Source organism: Zootoca vivipara, chromosome 3 (genome assembly GCF_965207765.1).
Source record: "Zootoca vivipara chromosome 3, rZooViv2.hap1.1, whole genome shotgun sequence".
Lineage (NCBI taxonomy): Eukaryota > Metazoa > Chordata > Lepidosauria > Squamata > Lacertidae > Zootoca > Zootoca vivipara.
The window spans coordinates 71,762,038-71,779,976 of record NC_142586.1 but is presented as its reverse complement, the minus strand read 5'-3'; the positions used below and the strand labels follow the sequence as shown (position 1 = coordinate 71,779,976).

Here is a 17,939-nt window from a genome sequence, read left to right as displayed (position 1 = left end):
TATTTACTCTTGTTTTCCTTCCTAATCATTACCTTTTGTTTATGTCATGTAGCCTAGTTAATATCCTTAGAACTGGTGGAATGTACATATGTCACCAGATCACGTAAGGGGGGAAAAATTAACTTTTTCTAATTTTTCTACCTGTAGCAAAGTTTGTATTTTTTGAATTGGAAGCAAAACGATTTTTGTCTTATTGTCTCAAAGTCAAAACTTTTGTGTATTTGCCCCTTTTGGAAAACATAAAGTATGAGTTCATGCTGTTTTACAGATTTTAAATAAATTCTTATTACACTGCCAACAAATCCAGTGACACCGTCTCCTTTATTTTCTGCTAAAATACAATTGCCTCCATGTGATCTCCCAGCAAGGTTTAGTTAGCAACAAAGCAGTCACAGATGAAGGGTTGTAGCTCAATGAGAAGGTCCCCGGTTCTATTTCCAGGTAGGGTTGGGAGACCTGTCTGAGAGTACCCAATAAAATAGTCACATTGCCCTCACTTGCTGAAACTCTTCAACAGCGCTGATATTGGAAACTTGACCTCATTTGTATCCCAGCTTTTCTTACAGGGAAGCTGAAAGCAGCATATACAGCAAGAGTGGTGAACCTCTTCCAAGACTGAGTGCCACGTTCCCTCATGGACAACCTTCCAGATGCCAGAAGTGGATGGGACCGGGGTGTGTGTGTGTAGATTGGGCTGAGCGACTCTTACCTCTGTTGAATGACACAGAAAGCCAGACGTTTCTACATCACCCCATCCAGATAAGAAAGAGGATTTTTTGTATTGGCTGGGCATTCAGTTTCAATAATAATAATAAACTTTATTCGCATTAGCCAAAGGCCATAGCAACAATAAAACGGTACACTGTGTACAATAAAATTTTATTAAAAGCACAAATTAGAATCCTGAATTATCAATCAGTTGGTGACCCTTATTCTAATTGCCCCAGCAATGAAGCTAGCAACCTTAGCTGTTGTCTGGTCATTTAGGTCTCATAGAAGGAACTGCATTGTGGCCATGGTTTCAAGCTCAGTTTCAGTAACTTCCTCAGTTTCCTTCCTTTGCAGAGAGCAAGTGTGCATGAAATTCCAATTGGAGCCCCTCCTCAGGCCATAGTCCCAGTCTGTCTCAGCCTCTGCACTATTTTCCCACAGACATTTGGTTGGCCACTGTGAGAAGAGGATGGTGGACTCGACGGGCCATAGGAAGGAGATGAGGCATAGTTGAGGGAACAACAACAAACCTTTATTACGGTCAAAGACCAAAGAAGCATAGTTGAGGGAAAAGTCTGAAACAGGACAAAGGGGGAAGAGTTCCACTGAAAACAGAGCTGATTTGCAGACAACTTGAGAAATGTTGTGGTTTTATTGTTGGTTGCTGTTGACCTTGGCTTGGAAAATACAGTGGTGCCTCGACTTACGAATTTAATTCGTTTCGAAGGCACCTTCGTAAGTCGAAAAATGTGTAAGTCGAAAAACGCCATTGGAAACGCGATTTCCCATAGGAATGCATTGGAAACGGAAAAATTCGTTAAGTCGAAGCAACCCTATCTAAAAATTCGTAAGTTGAAAAATCCCTGTCTAAAACCGCCGCGGTTTTCTTTCGGATGTCGAGACATTCGTAAGCGTGCGGCCATTACCCCCATTCAGTTGTCGAGTCATTCGTAAGTCGAGGTACCACTGTAAAGCATAACTGTAGGCTAAGTGTTTCTGACTGGCTTAGGCAGGCAAGAAATGCAAACAATTATGTATGTTTAAGAAGCAGATGAGCTCCCTTAAAAGGGCTCATCAAATTGCAGGCGAGTCTGAAATCACGGGCTTTTTATGAGTTAAACACCAACAGCTATTCAAGCTGTGAAATTGTGTTCACTGAAGCCCAGAATGGAACTTTGTCCACAAGGAGAATGCCACATTTTGGTTGCAACTTTGCCATTGTGAGAGACAATAGCAGCACTAACACTTCAAAAATGCTGATCCAGAAATCCTTGAAAAGATTCAGATTGGAATCTTTTCTGCAGGGTGTCAACACCCTTACTATTCAGAAGACAAATTACACTGGTGCCCGGTCTTTGTATGCCAATACACCAGGAAGTGGAGTGGTCAGGGGCAGAGCTTGGTAGCACCCTTAATTTCTAACCTCCTACGAAAGAGGTGCAAGAAATGTTCATACAACATGTTCACACAACTCCTCTGATACTCCAGAGGAGCATCAACATCTACTACGGTAAGAGATTAACTCTGAACAACACAGAACATTCAGTGTGGGTGCATTTCTTTCTGCTACCCAATACACAAATATAGGATGACATAGCTCTGAGTTAGTGAGTTTACTGAGTTAGGCTGTAAAATTTACCCTCTTCTTAATTACAGATTTCTAAATTAGTTTGTTAAACTGTATAACTATTTCCTTAACAATCCTTACAAAATATCCTTTCTATTTTAATATTACAAAACAGTAGACAATGGTGCTGTTGGGGTTTTTTTTAAGTTCACTTGGACTCCCATGCATAGTTTATCAAAATTTCAGAATAAGAACATTTTTATTTATTTATTTACAAAGATTTTAAACTACCCTTCTTCAATGCGACATCAGAGTGGTAAGACCTCCTGAGCAGTAAGCTATAAGAGATCATAAAAAGATTAAAGAAAATCTTTTTTTTTTAAAAAAAGTTTATTTTGCTACGAAGTTTATCCATTTCATTTTCCATTTGAACATGATGCAGCGATGTTACTTAATGACTTTAGAAGACTTTATTTTCTTTATGTCAGAACTTCGAAGTATGAGAGTCCCGTTTTTAAAAGTTCCAACCTGCCCCGTTGGTAACATACTCTGCTTTTTCTTCTTTTTTGATTTTCTGTTTTTAAAAGAAAAGTATCATCAGATGCTAATGAAAATACTAACCATTTTTAGGTTTCACAAGAAATGTTTTAAGATGGGTATGCTTTAAATCCAAACACAACAATGTAGCTAAAATTACTACCTGTTTAGGATGCGGAAAGATTGGTAGAAAACACACTATTTATACTGAAGAGATCACAGCAGTGTGTTCAAAACAAAACAAAACCTGTTTTGTATTCTTCTATTCTTAAAGAAAAAAATTGAGTTCAGGATCCAAAGATTCCTGTAATTAGTTCTACATGTCCCATGTTACAGCTCTCTATGTAACATGGAAATTCACTTTTGAAACTAAAAGGACTAAAAGCAGGATTGTGAAATGGCATAGAAGGCTGCAGTTCCAAGAAAAAGTCAATGACCTATTTTGCACACAATATTAATCCATAGTTGAGGGCTTGTTGCATAAGCAGCAAAGAGCACCAGGCTCACATGCTCCCCCTCTCCTAGGGTTGCCATGCGGAGGACAGTGGAAGCATCCACTTGTTAACTAACTAGAGTTTCCTGTTATGTCCAGACTTGGGAAACGCTGGTTAGCTTAAACTGTGGTTTATTAGCAAGGATCATAAACAATGGTTTGATCTTGGCCTGATAGAACCAATTTTCATTTAAGCCAGGGTTCGGGAGTTTCGAGCCCAGAGGCTGAATATGACCCTTGAAGCCTCTCTGTATGGCCCTCAGGACTCTCCTCATGTCATGCTCCCTCCCCAGCCACACTCCCTCTTGTCCCTAAACACCCTCCTTGAGTATTTTTGCCTGGTTAGAATGTGTCCTTGAACTTGGGCAATGCCCCTTGCCTCCCTGGATTGAGGACAGAGAGGGATGAGTTGAGTGCATATAGAAATTACTCTAGTATACAAAGGTGAATTGACACTCTTTGCTTCATCCACTTTTACTTCTGGGCCCACTCACAACTGATATGTGGTCCCCAGCAAGCTGCCCAGAAGGGTATGCAACTCTCAGGCTCAAAAAGGTCCTCCATCCCCGATTTAAACAAGCCAGAGTTCCCTTAAGTTCAATCATAATGAAGAACACTGGTTAATTTAAAAGCAGATCCTTCTTATGTCCTTGCGGCTACAGGGGGCAGAGCAGGGGGGCAAGGATTTATGTAAATCCAAGATTCACCAAGGTGCATTTCCTTAGCAGTTAGTTACGAATCAGCATTATGTGCAAAAGAAGTCATCCCCCCTGGGCAAGCCTAGGCCCTTGCACATGCCTTGAGCATTTTTATGGTTCCTAACCTGACATTCGGTTACTGTCTTCATAAGCAAAGCTGAAAACAGAGCCAGGTTTTATTTTTACTACTCATTGATGTAGTTCTGTAAATACTGTCTCACCTTTCTTCGGGCCCTTTTTTCCTCTGCCTCTTGAGAGAATGAGGTTTATTTTCCTGTTAATGAAAAGCAGTAAGTATACATTAGCAGCTAGCCAGTAGCCTCCGGAGTCAATCAAACATGGCTCCCAAATGCAACGAGTGTTGGTTAGAACAGCCACTATGCCAAGCACATGGCATAGTTATTATCCAACTGTGGGCACTGGTGTGTCTTCATCAGAAACCCCCACACTAGATTTTCCATTGTTCATCCTTGCGGAAACCTGAACTTTTATCCAGCAAGTGGCTGTTGGGCTTTGCATTTTGTTTTCATAGGAAACATTTGACACAAACCGTCATGTTTTCTTCCTTCTTTGCTGCTTTCGTTTCTTTGATTTTCTGCTGCAGAATCTTGTAGTTCAAATACTGCTTTTTAGGAGGCTGCAACAATTTCAAAAAACGACTCATTTCACTGACATGCAAATAAATACAAACAGTAAAGGCAGTCTGAAGCAGAAACTTAACAGGCGGCGCAACCTTCTCCAAACGAGGATTCTTGGCTTCTTTAAATATTAAAACATCTGAATTTGATTATTTACCTTGGGGATGCCATTAAAACAGGCCCCCTGGACTAACACAGGTGTGACTTTCTGGGATGTGCAGATTGGCTTGGTTTCCAGCCTTCAAACCATTCTGACTCCTATCACTGAAACAAGTGGGAATCTTAACCTTTTAAAAATGAACTGGGGACTTGTTTTGCCAGAAATGCAACCAAGAACCCCCCACCCACTATTTTCCCAGTTAGAAGCAAATGCATTACAGGTATTGCAAGCTCAAACAGAGCTGAGTTTGAACCAGGGACTGTAAAGGACTGAACTCTAGAATAAAAAATACCGGAATAAGTTTTTATTTTAGAGTTCTTGTCTAACAGCAGTAGTGGTGATATGAGGAGTGGCTTCCAGCAGAAAAGCAGAAGACAGAGAGCCCTACCATTTCCCCCTTGCCTGCAGGCTCAGTGACTGGAAGGAAAACTGGAGCAGGGGTGGCAGGTAATAGCTGAAGGTAGTGGCAGGCAGAGGAAAAGTTCAATACTCACTCTCCTGCTCTCACCTCCTCTGGAAAATCCCCAATGCTACTACTTTCCAGCTGTTTGGCAGTGATCTCTTAGGTATGCAACTGCCATGCCAAGTTCTATCCAGGGTCTTGTGGTGGGAAGAATTATGTCCTCTTTTTATAGCTCAGCAGAGAAGGAGACACAATACCTTTGCTCCCAACATGATTGCACGTTCTTGTTCCAAAACTCGCTGCTCTTTTTTCTCAAATCCAGTGATTCCAAACCGGTGCACTTCCAAACGGGCCTAGCACATTACAAAAATGGTTAACAGCATCCTCAAAAGAACTAAAAGTGCATGATTAGCATGATGCAATCGTGTTTCCAGAGGAACAGTATAGGATGCCAACGTGTGGCAAAACCAAAACACAGTACAGTGGAACCTCTACTTACAGACATAATCCATTCCAGAGGCCCGTCCGCTGGTCAAAACGGGATGCTAGAAGAGGCGTCTTGTGCGAGTGCACATTTGGCGGTAGTGCGCTTCTGCGCATGTGCAGACAGCGGAACCCACTTCTGTGCACACGCAGATGGCAGAAGCCGCTTCTGCGCATGCGTGAATCGCGACAAACCTGGTGTTTACTTCCAGGTATGCCACGGACACAACTTGGAACGTCCGTGAGACGAGGCTCCACTGTAAGTCAAGGTTCCACTGTATAAGGAGAATGGGGCATTTGATGGAATTATTCACCATCCACCACTATGGGCATTTCTCTCTCTCTGGGGTTTGCAACAACAATTTTTCTTCCCAAACATCTCTTGATCTCAAATATAACCGAAGACGGAAGACATCTTGCTACCAGTATCAAATAAATTGCATTTGGCTGCAAATCTATGCCCACTTATTTGGGAATGGGCCTACTGAACATAGCTCAGCCTAATTCTGAGGAAATATCTATAGAATTGTGTTGCGTCTCTTGTTTCCCCCACTCCCAGAGCACATTTTCATGGATTTTCTTTTTCCTAAAAGAAAATGGCAAGATTAGTCTGGGCAGCATAAAAAGTAAAGGTAAAGGACCCCTGACAATTAAGTCCAGTCACGAACGACTCTGGGGTTGCAGCACTCATCTTGCTTTACTGGCCGAGTGAGCTGATGTTTGTCCGCAGACAGTTTTTCCAGGTCATGTGGCCAGCATGACTAAGCCGCTTCTGGCGAAACCACAGCAGCACACGTAAACACTGTTTACCTTCCCGCTGGAGCGGTACCTACTTATCTACTTGCACTTTGACGTGCTTTTGAACTGCTAGGTTGGCAGGAGCTGGGACCGAGCAACGGGAGCTCACCCTGTTGTGGGGATTTGAACCGCCAACCTTCTGATAGGCAAGCCCTTGGCGCAGTGGTTTAGACCACAGTGCCACCCACGTCCCCTGGGCAGCATAGGGAACCATACTACCTGTAGAAGGAACTCCCATTTATGTGTGCCCTGTTTCATTGTGGAGGTTAAATAGATTTTCTTTTTGACATAGAGACCATCACTATGGCATTCTGACAACCAGGATCCTACAGGTATACAACCACCTTTTTCTAGCAACCATCAAAATACTGTGCACGTTGAACACTGGTACAACAATCATTTCGGGATAAAGCATTTCATAATTCAATACCCAATACAGATTTATCTGCAGTCTCTTTGAGACAGACATCAGCCATCTCCATGCATTGAAACAAAAAACAATAAAGACTTACTTTTTCCAAGTTAAACTCTTGGTCAGCGGTATGGTTTTCTTGAACAGTCATTTCTGCCTATTAAAAAAATACAAAACAGCATTTTGAAACAAAGCGCATTTTGCCACACAACTGGATTATGGCAGTGGATGCAAAGTCACATGATTCCAGGGTTATGGCATAAAAGCGGAAACTTTTATTTTGGACAGCTTTTGATTAAGAGCTATAATACAGCTCTTACTAAAAGAGAACAACTGATTCTTTATTTAAGCAAACATATTAAGCCTTTAATCCTACAGACAATTTCTTGGAACTAAATTGAATTGAGCTCAGTGGGACTTACTTTTGAGAAGACACGTAGGATTGTGCTGCAAATCTAAAATAGCATATGCATTTCCAGCACATTGTTTTGCATGCTTCTGGCACAGCTCCAACAAAAGAAAAGAAAATCTATAACTTTTACTTAACAGAATATATAAAGTTTAACACAAATGTCACTTAAAATTTGCTCAAATTATGTCCTTTGTTTGATATCTATAACCTTTACAAACAAGTGAGATTTTTAAAGTTAACTTAGTATGCTGAAACATGAAGACTGTGAAAAGTGCCTCTCTGCCCCATTGTACTCTTATTATCCCTTGATCATGCCTACAACAGCTTACATATTTTGCATATAAATAAATTGGAGCCCTTGGGGAGTTGAGAAAATCAAATGAAAAGATTCCAAGAGCTCTGGCCAGGTAAAGGAATAATTTTTAGAAAGTTTTAAGTTGAGCGTACTCTTTGACCTTGAAACTATGAAGAATAAACCGAAACAGGGCCTTGTCCTGGATTTCTAAAAACTGGATTGCTACTGGAATTTGTCTTATTAATCTCAACTTAAAACTTTCTAAAAATTATTCCTTTGCCTGGCCAGAGCTCTTGGAATCTTTTCATTACATATTTTGCATATGGGATTTTTAAGATGAGGGCCAAAAAGGTTAACATGTTAACAGAAATTCAGTTTGAACAGTACAGTGAGAATAAAGGTAAACAACTAAAAGGAGAACATTGTTGTTGTTTAGTCGTTTAGTCGTGTCCGACTCTTCGTGACCCCATGGACCATAGCACATATGGAGAACATACATCAAAGTAAAACATGAAGTATAGATTGAGGGTGGAAGAACAACACCACTATTACCACACAATGTCAAAGACATTGTACAAGGCTCAATCCAGATGCCAACCATTCCATATTAATCATGTCAGTGTCTAAAGAGAATCTCAAGTTCTCTGTAGTGCGAGGATTATAGTCAGACCTTATATCACCCCTTATCAAAAAGTAGAACAGTGCCATCGAGAGCATGGCTGTTAACTAAGGTGTATTACAAAGCAAGAAAGGAACACAGATATTTGCCTGGTTTGGACATAAAACAATGGGGCATCTCGCTTCCTGGTTCCTCTTCTCCAGCATGGCTGAGATCAAAAGTTTCCACTTCCAATTTAAGTTAAATACCATTTGGAATGTTGTTCAAACTAAAGGACTGTGTAATTCAGAACCACCGCCACCATTTATTACTCTGTGGGTCTTATTTTCTGGGATACAAACAGCAAAATGTTTGCCCTCCCAGGATTAGCTGTTTGTATGCGTTACACTGGAGGAAATCTAGTCTCCGTTTGCTGTGGGTGGAAGCATTTAACTTCATCAACAAGATAGGCTAAACACACCCAAAACACACCCACCCATTCCCAAAAGCAATGAAAAGATCACATAGCACTTTTGTAATAGCCTTCCGAAATTTCATGTCTCAACTAGTGCCACGTGGTTTCAGGGAAGCCCTCTGCCCATTTTTACTCACATTCCATTGGGAGTCAGTTCTATTCAATAACAGCATTTTTTCATGCAAAATAGTCAGTTCACTCACTTCCCTCAATGTCTCCACAAACAGCATCAGTGGTTTCAAAACAGTTTACAAACTTGAACTGTTTAAGCATTTCCCCCCAGTCAAAACCCTCCTTGAGATCTTTTTTTTTTACCATAGCTATTATTTTCGACAAAACATAAAAGCCTGGTAGTTGGGGTTGCTAAGACCTCGTTTTCAAATAACCTGCATCCTCACCTCAGGAGGTGGCCAGACATAATGGCAACTCTTGTTAAAAGGCCTTTGGATGCTCATCAAACAGGACTTGAACCACTGTAAAGTGCTACAGCCCTATATTTTTTTAGCTCAGAGAACACCTTGTTTCATTTGTTTTGGTTAGAGTACCTTCACTGCAAGATCAGCAGGGGATGAATCAATTTTATGTAACATATTTCCAGCAGACGTCCACCTAAGCCCAGGTTTACAGCTGCTAGAAAGCAATTAAGAGACATTTTGGTGGGATATTGGTAAACATTTCATTCACTCTTTTTGGAATTTGAGGGTAGTATTTATTGTGTATAATCTAGTTTTAATAGATTGCAAAAATAAATAGATTGCAAAACTAAGAATTCTTGCTGCAATTTCCCATCACATTTTTTGAACCTAGAATTTGTTCAGATTAAGGGAGAGATAAATTAAAAACCCCGAGTCCTAATCAGAGTCCTAATCAATTTCTTCCGTCAAATGAGCACACTTTTATAAATTCAGTCTAGTTTAGAGATTGTATGTGCTTGTGCCAGGTGCATGAATGCTGAAGTTTTGGTCTGTTTACCCGGAGACAGAGAAGTGAAATTACAACTTGAATGACAGCCATGTAATTCATGTAATGATGACTTGAATGATAAACTGTTTATCCATGCACCAGATTAATACAATATAGCATTTTGGCCTAGAATCTAATTTAAATATCTGTCATGCCTTAGACTGCTGGCAAGTCATCATCTCATGGCCTCAGTAGGTCATCCGTAAAATGGGAATAAAGGTAATCTATCTTTCAAGGCTTTTATGATATTCAATAAAACATGCTACCTTCTCATAGCCTTAGGAAGTAGACAAACAATAAATGAATATAATGAAAGCATCACTGGGCTCTCATCAATATGCCCTGCTAGCAATGACGTGGGTCAGGATACATGGTTCACAGATACAGACATTACCAAATACTGTATATACTCTATTAATTTTCAAACATGTAAAGAGATTCTGCAGTGTCAAAACTCGCACCATTATTTTTCTTTTTAGAAGACAATAGTCACCATGCACAAAGATGCTTTCAGGAGTTCAACTGCTGTTCTAGTTTAATTACAACACTCATTCTATCTTTTACAAAGCTCCTTGCAACATTCACATAACATAAACCGGTACTGCAAGAGCCCTAAGCACTTGTCTATAGAAACATGCCTATACACCCAAAAAGTGATGATAAAACTCTGGGAATGTAACCATGCAGCTTAGACTTAATTACTACACAATGCTTGTATTTGGCAATCCAGCACCCATCATGACATCTTGTTGAACCACCAATCAGAAGCTACCGTACCAGCAGCGTTAGATACAAGAAAGAAGTGGAGTGGAACTGGAATGTCTAACGCAAACATTGCTAAAAATGGGTCAGAATCTAGCACAGGACCACAGAAGTCTTGAGTGTGGGTAACATTGTAAAATTAGTTACAGGTAGGTAGCTGTGCTGGTCTGACGTGGCCGAAGCAAAAAATAAAAAAATTCCTTCCAGTAGCACCTTAGAGACCAACTAAGTTTGTCATAGGTATGAGCTTTCGTGTGCATGCATGAAGAATTCTTCAGATTCTTCATATCTGAAGAAGTGTGCATGCACACGAAAGCTCATACCTATGACAAACTTAGTTGGTCTCTAAGGTGCTACTGGAAGGAATTTATTATTATTATTGTAAAATAAGATAGTACTGTATTGCATGAAAAATTAACACAGACGTAGATAAACTGACTTGCCCCTAAATAAAAAAATTCCTTCAGTAGCACCTTAAAGACCAACTAAGTTTTTATTTTGGTATGAGCTTTCGTGTGCATACTGAAGGAATTCTTTTATTTTTATTTTTTTAATTTTGCTTCGACTCAGACCAACACGGCTACCTACCTGTGACTTGCCCCTGTAAGGTTTTTAACTATGAGCTTTTCAAACCTATTTCCAAGAAATTATAGATCAGCCTTCCCCAATCAGTTGACCTCCATATGTTTTGGGCTACAATCTCAATCATATTCCCTCAAATGAGGATCTCTATGCATGTGGCTGTAATATAGCCAAACATCTGGTCTATTATTGTCTCTACTACCCTTTATATAAAGACATGAGAAAGGTTGCAGAAAGTAAGAATCAAATAATAAATTAAAGCGTTTAACAGAGGCCCAGAATACTTATCTCCTTGTTGATTTAGATGTCTTTTTCATAATCTGCAGCTCAATCATTTACTAAAGCAATGGAGAAACTAAGATAGATTGCTGGAAGGCATGTATTTATACTGGTACTTGAATGTTCTTTTTAATGTACAGTATTGCAGTTAAACAGGTAGTGTGGTTGCTGACCTTGAGCCAGACATCTTGGAGAGTGAAGTCAAATGGGCCTTAGAAAGCACTGCTAATAACAAGGCCAGTGGAAGTGATGATATTCCAGCTGAACTATTTAAAATTTTAAAAGATGATGCTGTTAAGGTGCTACACCCAATATGCCAGCAAGTTTGGAAAACTCAGCAATGGCCAGAGGATTGGAGAAGATCAGTCTACATCCCAATTCCAAAGAAGGGCAGTGCCAAAGAATGCTCCAACTACCGCACAATTGCGCTCATTTCACACGCTAGCAAGGTTATGCTTAAAATTCTACAAGGCAGGCTTAGGCAGTATGTGGACCGAGAACTCCCAGAAGTGCAAGCTGGATTTCGAAAGGGCAGAGGAACCAGAGACCAAATAGCAAACATGCGCTGGATTATGGCGAAAGCTAGAGAGTTCCAGAAAAACGTCTACTTCTGCTTCATTGACTATGCAAAAGCCTTTGACTGTGTCGACCACAGCAAACTATGGCAAGTTCTTAAAGAAATGGGAGTGCCTGATCACCTCATCTGTCTCCTGAGAAATCTCTATGTGGGACAAGAAGCTAGTTAGAACTGGATATGGAACAACTGAGTGGTTCAAAATTGGGAAAGGAGTATGACAAGGTTGTATATTGTCTCCCTGCTTATTTAACTTATATGCAGAATTCATCATGCGAAAGGCTGGACTAGATGAATCCCAAGCCGGAATTAAGATTGCCGGAAGAAATATCAACAACCTCAGATATGCAGATGACACAACCTTGATGGCAGAAAGCGAGGAGGAATTAAAGAACCTTTTAATGAGGGTGAAAGAGGAGAGCGCAAAATATGGTCTGAAGCTCAACATCAAAAAAACCAAGATCATGGCCACTGGTCCCATCACCTCCTGGCAAATAGAAGGGGAAGAAATGGAGGCAGTGAGAGATTTTACCTTCTTGGGCTCCTTGATCACTGCAGATGGTGACAGCAGTCACGAAATTAAAAGACGCCTGCTTCTTGGGAGAAAAGCAATGACAAACCTAGACAGCATCTTAAAAAGCAGAGACATCACCTTGCCGACAAAGGTCCGTATAGTTAAAGCTATGGTTTTCCCAGTAGTGATGTATGGAAGTGAGAGCTGGACCATAAAGAAGGCTGATCGCCGAAGAATTGATGCTTTTGAATTATGGTGCTGGAGGAGACTCTTGAGAGTCCCATGGACTGCTAGAAGATCAAACCTATCCATTCTTAAGGAAATCAGCCCTGAGTGCTCCCTGGAAGGACAGATCGTAAAGCTGAGGCTCCAATACTTTGGCCACCTCATGAGAAGAGAAGAATCCTTGGAAAAGACCCTGATGCTGGGAAAGATTGAGGGCACAAGGAGAAGGGGACGACAGAGGACGAGATGGTTGGACAGTGTTCTCGAAGCTATGAACATGAGTTTGACCAAACTGCGGGAGGCAGTGCAAGACAGGAGTGCCTTGCGTGCTATGGTCCATGGGGTCACGAAGAGTCGGACACGACTAAACAACAACAATTGCAGTTAAAATGATTGCCTTTTAGGATTCTACTATAACAGAAAAGTTACCAGGCAGAGGGCTTTCTTGGTAGTTGTGCCTGCCCTGTGTCACACCCTGCTGTCAGATGTCAAGGAAATAAACTATCTGACTTTTAGAAGACATCCGAAGGCAGCCCTGTCTGATGTCGTATTGCGTTTGTTGGAAGCTGCCCAGAGTGGCTGGAGGAACCCAATCAGATGGGCAGCATATAAATAGTAAATTATTATCCTCTTAAAAAAAGAAAAGACCTAGGGAGTGTCTTATATTACCATTAAACATACAATTCCAGAACATTATATAAAAGCTACTCTTATACCAAGCAACTGAGGTTTTTTTAACCCAGGTGTCATACTTTTAAAAGCCATCCTTCTAAAGAAATAAGATTAGGAGCAGAATTTAATTTCAGAGGCCATAAAGAGATTCATAACCGATTCCACTATCTTATTTATCCATAGGATTTTACAAATATACTAATAAAACATACATGAGTTCTGCCAGTACTTATACCTGTTATTTCGCCTTTATTCTATAAAACCAGTATCCTCGAGGTTTTAAATTTTGTCACAATTCCAAAATATATACATAAAAGCAAACCATGTAGATTTACAGTCTTATCTACAGCTTATGCTAGAGCAGGGGTAGGCAACCTAAGGCCCATGGGCCGGATGCGGCCCAATCGCCTTCTCAATCCGGCCCATGGACGGTCCGGGAATCAGCGTGTTTTTACATGAGCAGAATGTGTCCTTTTATTTAAAATGCATCTCTGGGTTATTTGTGGGACCTGCCTGGTGTTTTTACATGAGTAGAATGTGTGCTTTTATTTAAAATGCATCTCTGGGTTATTTGTGGGGCATAGGAATTCGTTTAATATTTTTTTCAAAATATAGTCCGGCCCACGGCTGAAAAAGGTTGCTGACCCCTGTGCTAGAGTACTTTCTGTTTGGCTGCAATCCTGAGCCCATTTATTATGAAATGTGTCCCACTAAAAACAGTGGCCTTGCTCAAATGATCCCAACTTTGTACCTTTTCAAAGAGATTTTTATGCCTGCTCATACAGCTGCTTTGCCCCCCCCTAATAATAATAATAATAATAATAATAATAATAAATTTTTATTTATACCCTGCCCTCCCCAGTCAGAACCAGGCTCAGGACGGCTAACACCAATAAAATTACAATAAGACATAAAAGAAAAGAATTAATTAAAATACAGATTAAAATACAATATTAAAATTTAAAATGCTGCCTCATTTTAAGTAGTCCATAAATCCAAACCATGAGGGAGAGGGAGGAAAACACAGGGGTCAGATTGAATCCAACCCAAAGGCCAGGCGGAACAGCTCTCTCTGTCTTGCAGGCCCTGCGGAAAGAAGACAAATCCCGCAGGGCCCTGGTCTCCTGTGAGAGCGTTCCACCAAGTTGGGGCCAATACTGAAAAGGCCCTGGCCCTAGTTGAGGCCAATCTAGCCACCTTATGGCTCGGGATCTCCAGAATATTGTTGTTTGTGGACCTTAAGGTCTTCCGTGGGGCATACCAGGAGAGGCAGTCCCGTAGGTATGAGGGTCGCAAGCCGCATAGGGCTTTAAAGGTCAAAACCAGCACCTTAAACCTGATCCTGGATTCCACCGGGAGTACAAGCACAGTGCAAGCAGTTAAACCAGGTGTCTGATTAACCAAAGGTTCCCAGGGAACCAATAGTTATTGGCTTCGGAACAAGCCAGATGGTAAAACTATGGTTTCCAGTTGTCTTAATATCTTTGATTGTTCCAAAGCTGCTAAACATGGTTCAGACAAAACAGAACAATGTGGTTAATTAGAGGCTTCTTGGTTTGACTAGTTGTATGAAGGAGAAACAAAGGAACTGCATGCATGGGCAAAAGGTTTTCTTAAGCTGAGATATCTTTGTCCAAATGTTTCCAGTACCATATTTTTCGTTCCCTAAGACGTACTCCCCCCCCCCTAAAAAGAGGAAATGTCTGTGCGTCTTATGGAGCGAATGCATGGTCCCTGGAGCCGAATTGCCCAGGAGATAAGGGCAGATTGTGCTTTTTTAAAAAAAGAAAGAGCTAAAGGCTAACAAGAGGGAATGAGCCTTTGAAAGGAACCTGCTCAGCAGCTGATTGCAAGAGATCGGGGAGGGAGATAATAATAATAATAATAAGTTTGGATTTAATATCCTGCTTTATCACTACCCGAAGGAGTATCAAAGCAGCTAACAATCTCCTTTCCCCTCCTCCCCCACAACAGACACCCTGTGAGGTGAGTGGGGCTGAGAGACTTCAGAGAAGTGTGACTAGCCCAAGGTCACCCAGCAGCTGCATGTGGAGGAGCGGAGACGCGAACCCAGTTCCCCAGATTATGAGTCTACCGCTCTTAACCACTACACCACACTAGCTCCCTTCCCGACCCTTCCCAAGGCCTCAATTGCTGTCTGCAGAGGGAGACATGTGACTGGCTGATTAGATTATCTGCCTGGAAACTGTAGAAATGGGTCCCTTTCCTAGAGAAGCTGCAGGACTGTGAGTTGAAACAGGATTTAAAAAACAGGATTTTTTCCCTTTGCAAGGAAACTCAGCAACTTTGAGCTGATCCTTAAAAATGGAGCTTTCCCCCTTTGCAAAAAAGATGCACAACTCTGAGCTGACCCCCCCCCCAAAACGGGGCTTTTCTCATTTGCAAAAAAAGCTGCACAACTTTGAGCTGATCCTAAAAAAAATATGGAGCTTTCCTCCTTTGCAAAAGAAGCTTCCTCAAATATTTAATGGGGAGGGGGCAAAGGCACCTAGGCCTCTAGGAGTTGGCTGCTATGCCTAGGACAATTCAAGAAAGAAAAATATTTTTTCTTGTTTTCCTCCTCTAAAAACTAGGTGCGTCCTATGGTCATGTTCGTCCTATGGAGCGAAAAATACGGCAAGTCTTATTTACTAAGTGAACATGCTTAGGACAGAGTTCTGTAGACGGAAACAGGCTTGAAAACAGCCACTCATTTAGTCACCTGGAGTGAATAAGAACCTGTAGCTGGTCTGAGCTGAAATCTGGTTAACTTTACCTTAGAACCACCATCTTCAGCAGTTTCAATTTTAGCTTTCTTCTTTCTGCGTCGACCATGAAATGTCACAACTTCAATCTCTGTTGTGTTTCCCAACCGAGTAGATTTAAATGTATCAGCATCAGGGGAACTGGATTTGGGGATAGTGCTTTTCTGATGAATACAGTCATAAGCCAGTTCATCTTTTAGACTCTCAAAGAAACTGGAAGCACTATTCTTCTTACCAAGAGCTACTGCACCAGATTCAGGAGTCATGCTTTTATTTTCCACTTGAGTTTTGCTGATGGCCAATGTTAACTTCTCATTTGAATTTCTCTTTTTGCTCTTTTTCTTTTGACCCCCATCCGGTAATGATTCCCCTATGGTTTAAAAGTGAACAATGGTTAGCACAGGCATTGGAACAAAGGCATTCAAATGATACTACATCATTTTTTAAATGTAAAATGAATGTTTACTATTTAGAGAGATCACATCCACAAGTCATGTAGGAAACACACACAAAATCTCTCCCGCTTTAATTTAAAAAAATGTTTTAAGTGCAGGGAATCTGTAAGTGGATGGGGCCCTGGTGGAAAATATGAAAAGACAATTTATTTTGGAACCTATAAAATCAGGGAGTAACCTGTAACCATAGGATAAACAATTAATATAGACTGTGGTTAAGGAAGAGAGATCTTAACCACCATCCTGGGTTCTGACATTGTGACACTGAACTAAAAAGCCTCAGAGATGTTCCTGAGGTGGCAATTTTGATTACTTTCCTGCACCAGTTTTGATTCACTCTGGCCTGCTGGATTTGGAGTTGCAAACATCTTTGCTGAACTAGTATCTGCTTTACTACTTTTATTGTTTTAACAATTCTAGTAGCAACCAATTAGTTTAAGCCATATCATAAGCTGCCTGCTTTCTAAAAGAAGTTCTAATTTTCCATTGAAGCAGCATGCCTTTGCAAAAGTGCTGAAGAAGACTCAGCTGTTTTCCTAAAGTAAAATCAAAGTAAGAGCATAAGAATGACTCTGGCCAATGGCTCAAATAGTCCAGCATCCTGTTCTCACAATGGCCAACCAGATTCTCGTGGGAAGCACACAGCAGGACCGGCTCAAAACAACTCCTATACTGCCTTTCACAGTGGAGATAAAAAGCTACCATCAGCCTCCATGAATTTGCCTAATACAGTAGCAGGGATGGCAAAACTGAACAAGCCCCAGCCAAGCACCACACGTGATTCCCTATAGTATACACTGGGTCCACAATTACAGTACACCCCACACACTTAAAGCACTATGCATGAGACCACTTTCAAGTCATGGCTTCCCCTCAACAATCATGGGAGCTGTAGTTTGTGAAGGGTGCTGAGAATGGCCAGGAGGCCCCAGAGCTACAATTTTCAGAGTAGTTTGTCAGTCTCTCGTCTTCTTATGGAGCTCTGAGAGAGAGGAGTAGGGAATCTCAGCACCCTTAAAACTACATCTCCCAAAATCCTTGCGGGTGGGAAGCCAGGACCGCTGCTGCTTCAAAGGCATGGTGTGCATGTGGCCCGGGAAGCGCTGCACGGGAATTTTGTAACGTCTGAAAGCAGCATGTGCCGAAGAAACGAGAGCATGAAAGAGTCCGAGAGAGACGCTTGCATAAGTTTCCGGGGGCGGGTGAGCCGGGAGCAACTTGCAGAGCGCCAACTCCCCGCACGCGGCTCTTCACGCACCGAAGTCGTACAAGGAGCTCAAGACGGCGTCCAGCAGGCAGCTGGCCGAGGCGGAGCCCTTCTCCTCCACGTCCTCTCCCTCCGGCTTCAGCTCGCATCCAGCCGCCGGGGTCGCCGCCATGCTCGAGTCGTCCTCCTCGCCGGCTCACTTACTCCATCCGCAACGCGCCGGAGGAGGTTTGTCCTCCCTCGGCCACCACCCCGGCAAGA

At 41.6% G+C, this 17,939-nt stretch overlaps 1 protein-coding gene across 1 annotated transcript; it reads right to left on the bottom strand.

Moving 5' to 3' along the window:
• Positions 1-2,649: 2,649 nt before the first annotated feature.
• Positions 2,650-17,894, bottom strand: FSAF1 (40S small subunit processome assembly factor 1). The gene is made up of 7 exons (XM_035108493.3): positions 17,730-17,894; positions 16,028-16,386; positions 7,001-7,057; positions 5,465-5,560; positions 4,557-4,643; positions 4,228-4,280; positions 2,650-2,852 (listed from the first exon to the last, which is right to left on the bottom strand). The coding sequence occupies exons 1-7, from the start codon at positions 17,848-17,850 to the stop codon at positions 2,726-2,728; spliced, it is 900 nt and encodes a 299-aa protein (XP_034964384.1). The 5' UTR covers positions 17,851-17,894; the 3' UTR covers positions 2,650-2,725.
• Between the last annotated feature and the right edge of the window lie 45 nt (positions 17,895-17,939).